Source organism: Solanum stenotomum, chromosome 10, assembly GCF_019186545.1.
Source record: "Solanum stenotomum isolate F172 chromosome 10, ASM1918654v1, whole genome shotgun sequence".
Classification (NCBI taxonomy): domain Eukaryota; kingdom Viridiplantae; phylum Streptophyta; class Magnoliopsida; order Solanales; family Solanaceae; genus Solanum; species Solanum stenotomum.
In genome coordinates this window covers 28,830,580-28,845,588 of record NC_064291.1, presented here as the reverse complement: position 1 = coordinate 28,845,588, position 15,009 = coordinate 28,830,580, and the positions used below count along the sequence as shown (strand labels likewise).

General features: G+C 37.0%; 1 protein-coding gene across 1 annotated transcript; it reads left to right on the top strand.

Annotated features, from left to right (window-relative positions):
- Positions 1–739: 739 nt before the first annotated feature.
- Positions 740–14,726, top strand: LOC125843244 (probable protein S-acyltransferase 17). Its single transcript, XM_049522454.1, has 10 exons — positions 740–991; positions 1,097–1,190; positions 1,795–1,889; positions 2,009–2,176; positions 2,264–2,336; positions 2,456–2,508; positions 5,461–5,552; positions 5,638–5,690; positions 13,033–13,158; positions 13,766–14,726. The coding sequence occupies exons 1-10, from the start codon at positions 843–845 to the stop codon at positions 14,039–14,041; spliced, it is 1,179 nt and encodes a 392-aa protein (XP_049378411.1). The 5' UTR covers positions 740–842; the 3' UTR covers positions 14,042–14,726.
- Positions 14,727–15,009: the final 283 nt, after the last annotated feature.

Sequence of the window (15,009 nt, the reverse complement as noted above, 5' to 3'; positions counted from 1 at the left end):
TTTTTAAAAACAAACTTAATTTTTTTTTGGGGTGGGGGTGGGGGTGGGGGTGGGGAGAGGGGTGAAAAAAAATAGATTTTTAAGTTGAAAATATTTTTAAAAAATAAACTTAAATTTATTTTTTTTGGGGTGGGGTGGGGGGTGATGAGGGGTCGAGGGTAGGGGGTGGGGTGGGGTAAAAAAATATAAAATTGAAGTTAATTTTTTTTTTTTTAAAAAACAAGCTTTAAATTATTATTTGGGGGGAGGGGGGGGGGATTGGTTTGAAGGTAGGGACAAAATAAATTGATTTTTTCAATAAAAAAAAATGTAATTTGAAGTTGGAAGAAAGTTTTGGAAAATGTTTTCCTTAATTTTTTAAGGAAAATCATTTTCCTTAAATTTATGAAAAATGAGTTGATTTGGAAAATATTTTCCAAAGCATTTAATCCAATCGAACCTAAAAAAATTGGAAAACATTTTCCTTTATATCAAACTCACCCTGAGTCTCGAGATTTTAGGCATATAAATTGAGACAAAAGAATGTAACTTGTATTGGGCATTAGGGCTCGTATATAACATTTGGTGTTGAATTAGGTGATTTTATAATAATATAATATAAAATTTTAAAACATTTTCCTTTATATCAAACTCACCCTGAGTTTCGAGATTTTAGGCATATAAATTGTGACAAAAGAATGTAACTTGTTTTGGGCATTAGGGCTTGTATATAACATTTGGTGTTGAATTAGGTGATTTTATAATAATATAATATAAAATTTTAGAAGTCATAATCAAAGAAATAATGGAGAAGTCTACAACGATCTGCTCCCATTCCCATAACTAATTTGAGCACGATTGAGATGGAGGTGGAATGGCTTCTTGTAATCCACGGCCTGGTGACACTGCTAGTGTTGATTTCTTTCCTCTGCGGCCAATGGCCTATTTTCGCAGGCACTTTCATTCAAAAAATCCATTTTTTTCTCACTTTTGGTGCCTGTGATTATTTCCGGTATTTATTTATTTATATTAATGCATATAATTGTTGCTCCCTACCGTTTTTGTAATTTTTGATAAGTATTTAAAATGGGATTTTGCTCAAATTTTGAATTTCCAGCCGCTTTGTGGGTGCTGTGTTTGGTCAAAGAGGTTCCAATGCACTCTTCTGCGTTGAGTACTATTGTTGTGATCGTCCTAATCCTACTCTCCAGGTTATTTTTCCTTCTCAATTCGCCTTCTTTCATCTTCAAATTAGTTACTGCTTTATCAGAATCTATGCTGTACAATAATGTTGAAAATGGTGATGCCAAGGTTCCACAACTTTTTGGCTTAATTTGACAGTGTAGCAACTTCAAATACGTTGGCGAGTAAGCTCAACTTGAGCACTATAATAATTGGTGCTCAGAATAATAATACACTTTTATGGACACATTCAGTAGGAAAAATGTGGAATCGCAACTTCGATCAATTACTTGTATTGCATTAGATGATGTGAAGTGCTCTAAGAATTTGAAAAGTAGATCCCATTTTTTGCCATTAATATACAAAAGTTGCTTTTATTATCCAAAAACTCAAGTGTAAATGATGAAAATTTCTTCCAAAGTGAATCTTTGTGATGACAATTACAGCATTTAGTTTGTCTTTGGGACTTGGGAATGGAACTAGTTTGCAGGAGACTCAATGAGAGTTCCTTTGTTCTTTTTGTTTTCATTCTTTGGTCTTTGGTTTTGTCTGTGGTCCTCTATTTTCATGCCCCTTTTTCTTCTTTTATGAATATAGAAACTTTATCTGAAAGTTGTCTGTTACTAAACGCAGGTCATATATTTGGGAATAATTGGAGCCAGTTACTACTTAATTGTGCAGTCAGCCTTTAAGTACATTCCTGGGCATTACCTAGGTGAAGTGCACAGGTATTATAGAATCCTTGTGCTTTGAAACATTCTCATATGCATCAGTTCTTTTGTCACTTGATTGTTGATTTTTGTGGTATATGTACGTGAATTTTTCTAGAAATTACATAAAATTGCAGGTACATAAGCTTGTTGGCAGTTGGTGGGGGTATTCTCCTCTTTCTATTGACTAGCTTTTCTGACCCAGGAACTGTGAATGCTGGGAATGTTTCACACTATCTTTCTGCTTATCCCTATGACAATATTATTTTCTCAGAAAAAGAATGTCCTACCTGCAAGATCCCAAAGTGAGTGTTTCTTTCAATTAAAACCTCTAAAGCTCCAGTTTATTTACTACACTAGATAATCAAATTTTATTTCTACTTCTTGCTCAGACCTGCTAGGTCAAAGCACTGCAGCATTTGTGATCGCTGTGTTGCTAGATTTGATCATCATTGTGGATGGATGGTTTGTGTTTTTTTCCTTTTTCCATTCTTTCTCTCATACGCATACATGTTAACTCTATATCAGCATATATTCACTGTATATGTCCTAATGGTTTTCATTCTGTTTCTCCAATATGACAGAATAATTGCATAGGTGAGAAAAACAGCAGATACTTTATGGCTTTTCTTCTCTGGTGAGAAAATGATTACTTATTGGTCTTTCTTCCAAAGGTCTTATCTTTTACACAAGTGATAAAAATTGTGTTTTTTACTTGAATATACAAGAAAATAGCGCAGAAGCGAAAATACAAAGCTTAAAAACAAGAAATGAATGATATGTGAAATCAAGAATAAAATCCCCAAATTTCAAGATAAAGTGCTAAGAACCCTAATTGATCTTAGTACTTACAATTAGCAGATTAAAACTTATTATGATACTAATAGATTCAATTCAAGAACTTAGATCAAAAGTGATCTAGACCTCTATTTCGAAGAAAATAGAGACAACAATTAGTATGAGACTAATTACCTTCTTTAACTTACTTTAATGGAAACTACAGACATCAAGTTGAGAATTAGGACAATTAGTCTTACCTGTTAAATAATTGTTCTTATAAGGTTGTAAGATGAATCAATAGTCACCCCACATAAAGTTGCAAGAAAAGAATCCTCTCAAATAATATTAATCATGTCTTTTGAAAAAATAACAAAATTCATCTATATATAGGAAAAACCTATCCCAAGTAGCATGAGATTCAAGTCCGGCTTTTATTGAAATAATAAATAGAAAACCCTAACTAGGAAACTTTGTAAAAAGACATCCAAAACTAGCTAATAAAAAATAAGGAAAAGTTACCAAATACTACCAAGAAATACACGGCTATACTGCCCCTTTTAGGCTTGAATCTCACGTGAGTTTAACCTCCTCTTCTGCTTGATTTTCAGTCTCTAAACAGCTTTCTTTTGAGCTTGAATTGCAGCCCATTTATGGGCAGAATTTCAGCTCCTTGGTGGGTTTTTCTTTTCATCAATTTGGGGGTTGCTATGAGCCACAATCGCCTTCCTCTTGGGAATCTTAGTAGTTAAGTTGGTTGTCTACCTGAACTCCCACCTTGTTGGTGAGGGTTCGATTTCCCACATTGTAATCCCCTTTCCATTTCCCCTTTCCCTACCCCCAATTTTTCGAAAAATTAAAAAAAATCTGCTTCCTCTTGTGCTTGGATTAGAACCATGAAATATATGCATCACTTAGACCATTCTTCTCCACAATCGTTGGGATTGTTATTGGGTTTTCCTTCCACTTATCCCTACAATCCTTGAGCCGTTATTGGGTTTTCCTTCCATGATAAACATCTTCTTGATTTTCTATTGAAAATATCAACTTTAATAGTGGTATGCCACTTTGGATGGTATCACAAAGTGCTATCACCAGTGCCAGGGTAGGGAGTGGGCGTGTATTGCACACATTCCCTTGCATTTTAGCAAAGAGTTTGTTTTCATGCTTCGAAGTTGTGACCTATCCGTCACCTAAGGAGTGTCTCTTTCGTTGCACGAACACTCTCTCTCAGTGGCCTTTCTGTTGCAATAAGAGGACTATTCTTCCATTGTTTTCTAGTCCACTGTGTTGTTTTAACCTTGTGCTACATGGTAGAATTAAAAAGATGCTTAGACCATGTGGAATGGGTTGGTTTCAGTTAAAAGTATGAGAAATAATTGGGAAAATGCAACACATCCATAAATTGAAATAGGCAATATGGACAGGATATGTTACTCTCATAAGAAGTAATGAAGAAATCAGGATGTCACCATGAGTAGAATGTGAGATTACACTGGGCATGCTGTTGTTGTTGGAACTTCAGATGTTACAAAGTACTTTTGATTGGAGAGTAGCGGCTAGATGATTGAAAGGAGATTTCAGATTATCTCTTCTCCTTTTTTTTTTTGGAAACCCATTTTACCGGTCTGCGCAGTTCATCAAAGGTGTGGCATGAAGCATCCTTTTATCAATGGTACCAATCTTCAATTCATTGTGAGAAAATACCCTTGATAGGGGATATTCATTATTGCTGTCCCTTTTCAGCTGATGAGTCTTGTTAGTATTTATATAATTTTGGAACTCACAGGTTACCTTTACTAGCACAAATATTCACCTTCCCCCCAAATGCAAAAGAAAATAGAAATAGAAGATTCCATTACTAGCATAAATGATTGGTTATTTCACAGCTGATGATTCTTATTAATTTTTGCATAATTTTGGAATTTGTACAATACCTTTACTCTTGCACAAAAATTTACCCTCCAATACAAAAAAGAAATAAATGAAAAAATAGAAAACTCCATTACTAGCATTGTTTTAAGTTAGGAACTCATTCAAACTCTTTGTCATTGTTATTGTTATTATTAATAATGTGCCCCCAAGGCCTAGCTCAAGTGGCAAAAGGTGGAGGATTTGTGGCTTAGGTCGCAGGTTCAAACCCCACATCATGCAAAGCGAAGCCCGATATTTAAGTGGAGAAGGGTAGAGGGGCGGGCCCATTATCCACCGAGTTTAGAAGGCTGTGATTGGTCCAAAGGGCGGGTCACAGACGGATTTCTCGGTTATCAAAAAAATAAAAATATAATGTTGTTGTCCTATTATTATTTTTATATTATATATTTTATTTTTAATAATGGTAGTGTCTGACAAGCTTGTGCATACCTTGATTATTCCATGGGGTGTCTGCTACCTCCCACTATCACAGGTATGGGGTAACTCAAGTTAGGCAAATAGGAAGAAATCACCTTGCACTTTTCTTTGTCTCTCTTGGAATTTGAACTCTATTCTCCCGTAATGTAGACCCACTTCATTGATGGTTAAGCCACACTCTTGGTTACTTTAAACTCTTTGCTATTGTTGAAGAAAATACGAGGCGTAAGTCGTCATAAAAGCTCGGTCAATCTGACCTTATTAGAGAAAATTCTTATTTTTCATGTATTTAATATTGACACTACCTTCATTTGATTTCACATCACTTGCTTGTGAAAAATATGTATGTGAATAACAGAAGATTCAGCATAATTCTAAAAGATTTTGTACTATACACTGATGCTCATGCTGATAAGATTCTTACGTTACCTTTCCTGTTATTTTGGACATGCATCTGCAGGCATTTTCTTCTCTGTTTATATGGGGCAGTTGCTATTGCACTTGTGCTAGCTGGCAGACTGAAAGAACTACGGGTTATAGATATTCTTACTGGTGCATTGACTACTCCTTTAAATGTTATTGGTGCCCAATTGCATGTTAGACCCAAAGTAATAGTTGTCTTCCTCTGTTGATGCAGTTTATTATGGCTTCGAGAAATCATTCAGTAGTTTGGCTCCACATGTTGCAGTGGTAAGTGGAGGTCCACCTTTTGGATTCTGCCTGATTATATCTATCTCTTTCCCTGTTGCATGTGAGTTTATATGTTGTCAAATTTTCATCTGTTTTGGAAACATTAATAAATAATTATTATGTGAGTCCTTGATAAAGGCAATGCCATCAAGCATCTCAACCTTCTTTATCTCCTTGTTCTCCAATCCTACTTCGATTTCCAGAGCAGAAGGCTTGAGATGTTGATGAGCTATTTCCTGTGGGATGGGATGGAAACAAGAAGTTTCATTTGGTTAGTCGGGAGAAATTCTCAACTCCTATCAATAATGGTCGTGCATTCGAACAGTGGGGATAGTCAATCTCATTGTTAGGGAAGTGGCTATAGAGTATAGAGATATGCTAACAGAGAAGGGGACATGTGCAGAAAGGTGATTAAGTGAAGTAAGGCAACAACCAATTTTGTTGGTTCCCAAAGAATGTGAAGGCCTTCTATAGGTTGAGTAAGTGGAGAGGCTTAATGAAGGAGAAATAATACTTCTCAATATTTATTGCCTTTTCGTTGTGAAGGGGAACAAAATATGGTATTGGCTCTATAAATGGATGCAGTGATAAAATGCAGAAAGACAACTTTATGCGATAGTTTTTAATGTAGAAAGGGGATAGGATGTCATGGCAGCCAAGAGTTATGGAAGATACAGGTCGTCACCGTCATCAGAGATTTCCTCGAGGAGACCCCTCTGTGGCTGGGAATTTGAGGAGGTAGGGACATTCTTTATGAGGCTCTGTAGTCATGTATATTTCGGTGAAGTGGACGGAATGATTTGGAGAGGAACATCTCCATAAACCTGTTTGGCCATGAGAATTATTCATTTCTTTTTGGAATAATTTTCACTTTATTTGAAAATCAGTGTTTGATGAACTAAAATTTCCAAATCCAAGTTCGAGTTGGATTCCAAATTTAGAGAAGTGCTACAAACCTATTTTCCAACTCTATCTTCATAAATTTCAAATAAAGTACTCTATTCTCTCCTCTCGAGAAAATGATCAAAATGGTCTTTAATGTATGTGGGTTGGGCTATTTTAGTCCCTCATATATACCATGTAGTCGAAATAGTCCTTAATATATGGAAAAAGTGATCATTTTAGTCCTTCATATATACCAACAACAATATATCATGTGAATTCTATAAGTGGGGTCATGGGAGGGTGATGTGTACGCAACCTTACCTTTACCTCCTATCTTCCCCTTGTTGAAGAAGGGTTGATGTAATGAATAAGGTTCAGGAGGTTACTGGAACCAAAGTTCCATTAGCAATAGGAGAAAAAGAAAAAAAGAAGTGAAATAAGCATTAAAAGGACATCCCTCGGACATAGTCGGGCCAAGACTGCGAGTTTAAAGTGGTTTACTATGTATATTTCAAGAGTGAGCTTGCAATTGAGGTTTGGTATCATATCGCCTTTACAATGTAAGATCCTTTCAAACGGATTCCAATCAAAGGTTGAATGAGATTGATTCTCTTTTAGATATCAAATCTAAATCAGATATCATAGATGGATGGATCTGTCTTTCTATTCATATATTGGCTAATCAAAATGGATTTATTTAGTGTTGTAGCATAGCAAGAAACCCCAAATCCTTGATTTTTCCATGAAAGATAGCATTGCTTTGGACCCCGCAAGCGAAGGGAATGAGCTCGGCTGCTTCTACTGCATACTTCTTATTCTTCGTGCCTGTTCTGCATGCGCTTTGCGTGCCATTGATGCTTTTCTCTCTCCTCTTATTCTTCATTGGACGGTTCGGATGGACTACACCGTTCTTTCCCAGCTAAAATTGGAATGGTTGTATCACATTGAGATGACGATTGAGATAAGGAATTTGTATCCCCCCTATTTAGACTTTTGGGCCCTTATCTTTCTGAATCGATGTATTTGTGTATATATTTCACAGAAATGTGAAATCAAAGTAGGCGATAAAGTAGCTAGAAGACAGGAAATAAAGTTATCATTTCCAAATTTTTGCCTACACAAGATATGCCTTATTTACATAATTGAAGATCTGTTGATATGGTCTTTAACCCATTAGGAGTACCTTTATGCATGAATGTTGGACATATAGTGAATGTGGATATTACCAAGTGCGCATAGCCGAAAGAAATGAGCCCAAGACCACGTGCGTAAGAAGGCATGGAGCGTTCGAGTTTGGTAATATGCCAATTTGACCACTATTAGTTGATAAAGCAATTTCTTCCACTTCTGAATCTAAAACAATTCAATTAGGGGTCAGTACACTAAGATTACCTTCTTTGGTGGGATGGATTGTTCTTCATCTAAAGATATAGAGAGTCCATAATAGGTGACCTCTTGAAAAAACAGGTAAAACCCCCACTTTCCCAGCCCTACGTCTAAAAAGTAAAAATATCACAGCCGTCATTACACACCTTTACCTTATGGGCGACCTATTACCCCCTTATCCTTGTTTGAAGTGAAATTAAAAAAAGACTGAGAGCTGACGTGGCAAAGAATGTGCCATCACCTTTCTAGAGGCATGAGAAAAGTGAAAAAGAATTAAACCAATTTAAATTATACATGTGTCATCTTCCAATTTATTGTAAACTAATTACGCTTAATTATTTATTATTAATATATTTTTCCATTATTTAGTTTCTTATTCTTTAATTTTCTTTCTTTGCTATTTTTTCCTTTTCCTGTTTTTATTTTTTGATAAAAGAAATGTTGTATTCTTCAGCATTAAGGATATGTTGGCTCCCATCAAAAGAAATTTACAACTGAATCAAACTGAACAACTACTTGCTACACAACACTGGGTAGCAAAATCTATAAGGATCTTATAAATTCTAAGTCTGTCCAGCATCCTCTATACCCTCCTCTTTACACAACAACAGCAATAACAACATACCCAGTGTAATCCCACAAGGGGGTTTGGGGAGGTTAAAGTATACTCAAACCTTACCACTACCTCATGAAGGTAGAGAGGCTGTTTGCGGCAGACCCTCGGCTCAAATGCATCAAATTCAAGTACAAAGAAGAAGAAAACAGTGTAGAAAAAACATAGAGACTAACAAGGGAAGCAGGGCAAAGGATACAAGAAAGGAATAATGCGATAATAGCAACACAGTAAACAACAGACGGTGATTGATATTAAAAACAAGAACTACAATAATACGGCTAGTACAATGACAAACATCAACAAGCCTAAACCCTCGAAAAGCACAACCACCTTCCACTACCTACTAACCTTCTACCCTAGTATGCGTCCTCCACACCCTCCTCTTTACACCAAAAAATAGGAAGTTCTTTTCCAGTGGATTTTCTGAACAAATTCAGCAGTAATCTCAAAGTACCTCTTGTTTCTTTCTCTCCAAATTGACCACCATTTACAGGATGGAATCATATTCCCTTCTGACTTTTGCTCCCCTCTCTCCTGATCCAACAGCTCCGCAGGTTAACTGTGTGTTCTGGCATTGTCCATCTAGTTTGTGTCAGGTCCAAGAACAGAGACCATAGCTGAGCAGTAACTTTACAGTGTAAGAACCAATCGCTATTAGTTTAATTACATAGAGAACACCATGAGGCTATCTGAGAACTTCTCCTTTGGAGCTTTTCATGAGTGAGACAGGCCCTTCTGGCAACCAGCCAGGTAAAACATCTTACCTTAATACTTTGTTCTTCCAAGTCTTCCCCCAAGGGCCATCTATTCTCCCTGGTACTTCCTGCATTTTGCTACTGTATAGCCTGTTAACTGAAAGCTTCCATCACTGTTGTGCACTTGTGCTTCCATCTTACTAAATCTGCTTCCATGTTTGTGCCCTTAAAGCTATTAAGATCCTACAATATACCAACTACTCTACTTATTTCCCGATCATTGAAGTGTCTTCTAAAACTCAGATTCCATCCTTGAGGAGACCATACTTCATTTACCATTCTTCTTGATTGGTACTAGGGGTAAACAGATCAAGATAGGAGAGCAACAAAGGCTCCTGACCAATACAAAGCTCTTTCCAGAACTGAATCTTGCTACCATTACCCACCTTGAAAGTAATATCTCTGACCAACTGGTTCCACAAGTTCCTAATTGTTCTCCAGACAGAGACACCATAGTTACTATTGACTGTATTGGAGCACCAATGCCTATTCTACCCATATTTGCTGACAATCACTTCTCTCCACAGGGTTGTTCCTCATTGCCAAATCTCCATATCACCACTTGGTTAGTAGATATTTGCTTTGCAACCCCAGGTTTCTGATACCAAGACCACCAAAACTTCTACTCAGTTGTGCAGTTTTCCATTAGACCAGATTCATGCCTTTACCCTCTTTATTTCCCAGCCATATGAAATCCCTCCTTAGCTTGCCTAGTCTTTTTTCAACCTTTGCAGGCATAGGGAAGAGAGACATGGTAGGTTGGCAAAAAGTATAGGACAGAATTTATCAGGATGGTTCTTCCTCCCAAAGAAAGGTACTGTGCCTTCCAATTAGCTAGTTTCCCTTCTGTTTTCTCAATGATACTATCCCAGATCACCAGCTCTTTGTGTTTGTTCCCCAATGGAATACTAAGGTACACTACTAGAAGTTTCTCAATTCTACAACCCAAAATCTTTGCTGGTCTCTGTATCTGGGGCACTTCTTTAAAAGGATAAACACAGCTTTTCTTCCAATTTACAGATAACCCAGAAATTGCCTCAAAAACACTAAATGTATCTTGATAGTCTTGAGTAGTTAATCATTGGCTTTACAAAAAAATGAATGTATCATCAGCATAAATGACATATTTGCATATCCACCCCTGAGTGACTGCCTATTTTAAAACCCTTCAGCAAGGTATTCTGAATGGACATTCTCATCATGCTGTCAAAGCCTTCCATGGCTAAGATGAATAGGAATGGAGATAAGGGATCTCCCTGTCTAAGATCTCTCTCTGAGAGGAAAAAGCCAGCAGATTCCTCATTTATCAAAATAGAATACCTGGCAGTTTTAATGCAGTCTCTTATCCATTTCAAACCATCTCTCGCCAAAGCTCATCTGATGAAGAATATTGAGAAGGAAGTCCCAATTGACATGGTCATAAGCCTTCTCAGTATCTAGTTTACATGATGCCAGGGCCCAGGGGTATCCCCTTTAATTCTAGTGTCCATGAACTCACTGGTTATGAGGGCAACATCCATGATCTGTCTACCTTTTATGAAAGTCATTTGGTGTTTGTTGACCAATTTGTTAGTCACTCTCTTCAGCCTTTCAACCAAAAGCTTAGCTATTATCTTGTAGACTCCACCTATCAAACTTATAGGTCTGTAATCCCTGAATTCAACTTGTCTTTTTTGGGATAAGAGCAACATATATAGCATTCAAGCTTTTCTCAAAAACTTGGTTATCATAGAAACATTTGATGGTGCTCATTATATCTTCCTTGACTAATGCCCAGAAATTCTGTTAGAAACTCATGGGGAAGCCATCAGGACCAGGGCCTTGTTACTTGTACGCAACTTGATCCCCTATAATACCTCCTCTTCCTCAAATTGTCATTAATTCCAAACTTTCTCCTCTAAGTTGATATTACCAGATCCATGTAGGTTGAGTTCTGTCCTCCATTGTTCTGTTTCTTTATAGTTTATACAATTTTTGACAGAAACTGACAATTTCCCTTCTCATCTCTTCAGGATCAGTCACCTCAACTCCTTTTGTTTCAACCTGTCGATATTGTATCTTTTGTGTGCTGTGGCCTTTCTGTGGAAATATTTGGTGTTCTTGTCCCCTGCTTAAGCAATTGAACCGTAGACCTTTGCCTCCAAACTATTTCTTCATTTCTGGACACATCCTCATATTCCTTAGAAAGTTGGACTCTTTGTAATAGTTTATCTTCGATGAGAGTTATCTGATCCTAAATTTCCCCCAGACTAGCTAACTGGTTCAGAACATCCTTCATTCTCTGTCTCCAGTCCACCTTATTTTCCAGTCCCCATTGCTTCAACTTCTCTTTTAACAATTTCAGTTTTGAGGCTAGGATAAAGGATGGGGTCTCATTAACTGAGAAGCAAGACCACCATTCCCTTACCTTGTCCAGAAAACCCTCGATTTGCATCCACCTTTGCTCAAATTGAAGTAAGATTTCCTCAAATTTAACTCACCACAGGTTAGCATAATGGGATTGAGGTCTCACGAGCCTTGGAAGGGTACTTTGCCTGATCTGAGTGAAGACTTCATCCCATTGATGAGTGTATAGGAATCTGTCTGATCTAGAAGCAGTCAAATGGCTGTCCCCTCTTCTCCAGGAAAAGGATCCTCCAAATAAAGGGGGATCAAATTACTCCATATCATTGATCCAATCAGAAAATTCAGACATAGCTCCTGTAAGTCTGTGTCCTGATGATCTCTTTGAGAGGTATCTTGTGACATTGAAGTCACCACAAATCACCCAGGGCCCTGTACAGATGCACCTTAAAGCAGACAGATCCCTCCATAGTTCTTTTCTTCACTTTGTTGCAGTTAGCATAAAATGAACTTAGAAACCAGTTTAGATTCTGATTAACAACTTCAAAACTTTCTGGTGATCAATTGACCAGCCACATCCACCAGCTCACCCTTCCAATATCTCCCATCCCACATTATTACTATCCCCGACTACTCCCTACAGCAACTAGATGTAACTCACCCAGCTACCTGTTGAACCAGAGTTGTTTTAGCAGATGTGAATCTGTCCCCTCCAATTTAGTTTCTATATGATATTGTCATCCACCCCCCATTGCTGTATTAGACTTCTGACAAGACTCCTTTTATTCACATTGTTCACCCCCCTGATGTTCCAAGTATATATCTTGATCTTCGTTGACAAGAAGAAGCCGTTATCCTCCCCCTGTTCCTCGGTCACCATCCTTGGAGTTCATATGGAAAACTAAATTTCTAACTTTTTTCTGAATTGTTCCAGTAATGTTTTTTCTTTTTGGCATCTCCTTCTGATTAGTCAGCATCCTCTTTTGATCAATCTTCATAAGAAGCTCGAAGGCAACCTTATCGCATCTCTCAAAGGCAGCTCAAAAGAACCTGCTGAGCTTGAGCACAATTGATTGTACCTATAATGAAGCTCTGTCTTCAATGTCTTTTTCCAACAACGATTCACACTTGCAAGGGGGCATGGTTCATCACAGACCATCAATTGCCCCCCTGCAGACACCCCTGGAAATTTAAATTTTGCAAACAAAGACTCATATGATCCAACTAAGGATGCTTACACCTTTTTCTTGTTTTCTTAAAAATAAGATTTTCCCCTTTCCCAGCTCTCTTAATACATTCATATTTGTATTTGTGCTTATGGTTTGTTTCGTAATGATGATCTTCTGCTTTGGATCAGTGGTTGTTGGATTCATACAACACTCAAATACTTATCATGGTATTTCTGGCTATAATTTCTATGCTACTGGCCGGTTTCCTTGCATACCACACCAAACTGTGTGTCACAAATACCACAACAAATGAGGTAGTTCATTTTCTATTTAGTACCTGCATTTTCTTTGGAAGTGAGCTTATGGAACACACATGTCTAATAATAGAACACTTGTAATTTTTTACTATTACATTACTTTCTTGGACCTTACACCTAAAATGAAAAATGCCTTTTGATCTATCATTGAACAAAATTTGGGCCAGTTGGAGTTGACTAGATCTCAAAATATTTTGCAAAGAAGAAAAAAAACAGCTACTCTTATAAGTGTGATCAGGTTTGTAAAACAATATTTGGATTGATCGACTAAAATATTTAACTTGAAAACCTGAGTTTATTCATTTTGGATTCTTTTGCTAAGAAGAATCCTGGGACAGAAGCTTGCAGCATTCTCTTTTAGGGTGATAGGAGGCTCTCCTTTATTTTTTTTAATTTGACTATGCAAAGAAAAAGTAAAGTAAAGAAGAAAGGGACACAAGATAGTGATAAAAAATGCATTAGAACGTCCTAATCGTAGAAATGCATTAGTATATCATAATCATATACCTTATTGATTCAGCTTAACTATTAAATTTTAGAAGTTGAAATAACAGCTTGCTCTTAGCTCACATCTAAAGCTAAATGTTGCTCGTGTGAACTGCAGACTTTCAAATGGCAAGAGTACTTAAGCTGGAAGAGGAAGGTTAATGAAGCAAAGGCAAGTGCAGCAGCACTCAAAGCAAGTTTAGCTGAATTGAACCATGAAAAGAAGCACCCTGTGAGCAAATGGAAAGCCTTCTTCCAAAGGTCCCGTCTTGAAGAAGTGGAGGTTGTTAAGAATAACATTTACGATAAAGGAGTGCTCCAGAATGTCTTTGAGATTGTAGTTCCTCTTTCAACAAGACGGTCATTCTTACAAAGGAAATCAAAATCAGGTTAGAGCTGTCAGTTGGTGACCCATATCTCATAGGGTCTTGGTAGCTCGTCCTTGGTTCAATGTCTTTAGTCTAATCGTCATACTACCAAGGAACCTAAATGTGAAGCACAATCATTTTTGCCAAACATATCACTGACAAGAATCGACAAGTCATCTATCTTTATTCTTGGGTTAGCATGACCAATGCAGTTTAATTGCATGTGGTGAAAAGATTGCACGAGTTCTGAGGAAGGGGGTTAAGTTTGTGCACCAGTGTTGCTTCCTTTTGCTTTTCTGCGGTTGCAGCTATTGAATGGAGGTGCTTACTGCTCTTTTTTTTGTGCATTCTACTTCCTACTTGTGGTGCAGCCTAGGTTTCCTCATATTTCTTGGATGTTTTTCAATCTTTATTCAACTTTTTATACCTCTGTGCTGCTTAGCAGCAGATTTAATTATGTACGATGTAATAGGACGAGAATGAGTGCCTGATATCTGTTGCAATCCCAATGTATTATGTATCCGCCAGCAGTGGAACTGGAGTTCGGATTGAATTCAAATGAATTTTGTGCTCATGTAGCCATGAAGAGAGAATGTACCCAGCAGCTTAACTTCCTTCTGCTTTTTTATTAGGTTAATGAATTCAGTGATGTGTGGAAACTCTTGTAATACCAAAAAGTAGGGTACTTGCAATAAAATGTGTGTTTTTTTTTTTTTTCACAAAAGGCTCCCAAACTTCTATACAAATAGGTAGGGGTAGAGGTGTTCACGGAGTCGAAAATCAAATCAAATTGAAGGAAAAAAATGATACTTTTTTTATTTGGTTTTAATTTTAGAAATCAATATAATCATGTTTGGTTTTGGTTAAATAACCAAAAGAATCGAACCAAATTGACTGTACAAATAAACCGATTTAACAAATTACTAGTTTCTCCACAGGTATGTTGTACATGTATAATTTGAAGAGAAGAAAATAAATTTATATTACATTTTAA

What these genes read in the sequence shown, in the direction of transcription:
- LOC125843244 (XM_049522454.1), top strand. Translation starts at nt 843, where the DNA reads ATGGAGGTGGAATGGCTTCTTGTAATCCACGGCCTGGTGACACTGCTA. An exon ending in CCTACCTGCAAGATCCCAAA is followed by an intron (nt 2,177 to 2,263) that starts GTGAGTGTTTCT and finishes CTTCTTGCTCAG; the next exon opens with ACCTGCTAGGTCAAAGCACT. An exon ending in GGTTATAGATATTCTTACTG is followed by an intron (nt 5,553 to 5,637) that starts GTGCATTGACTA and finishes CTGTTGATGCAG; the next exon opens with TTTATTATGGCTTCGAGAAA.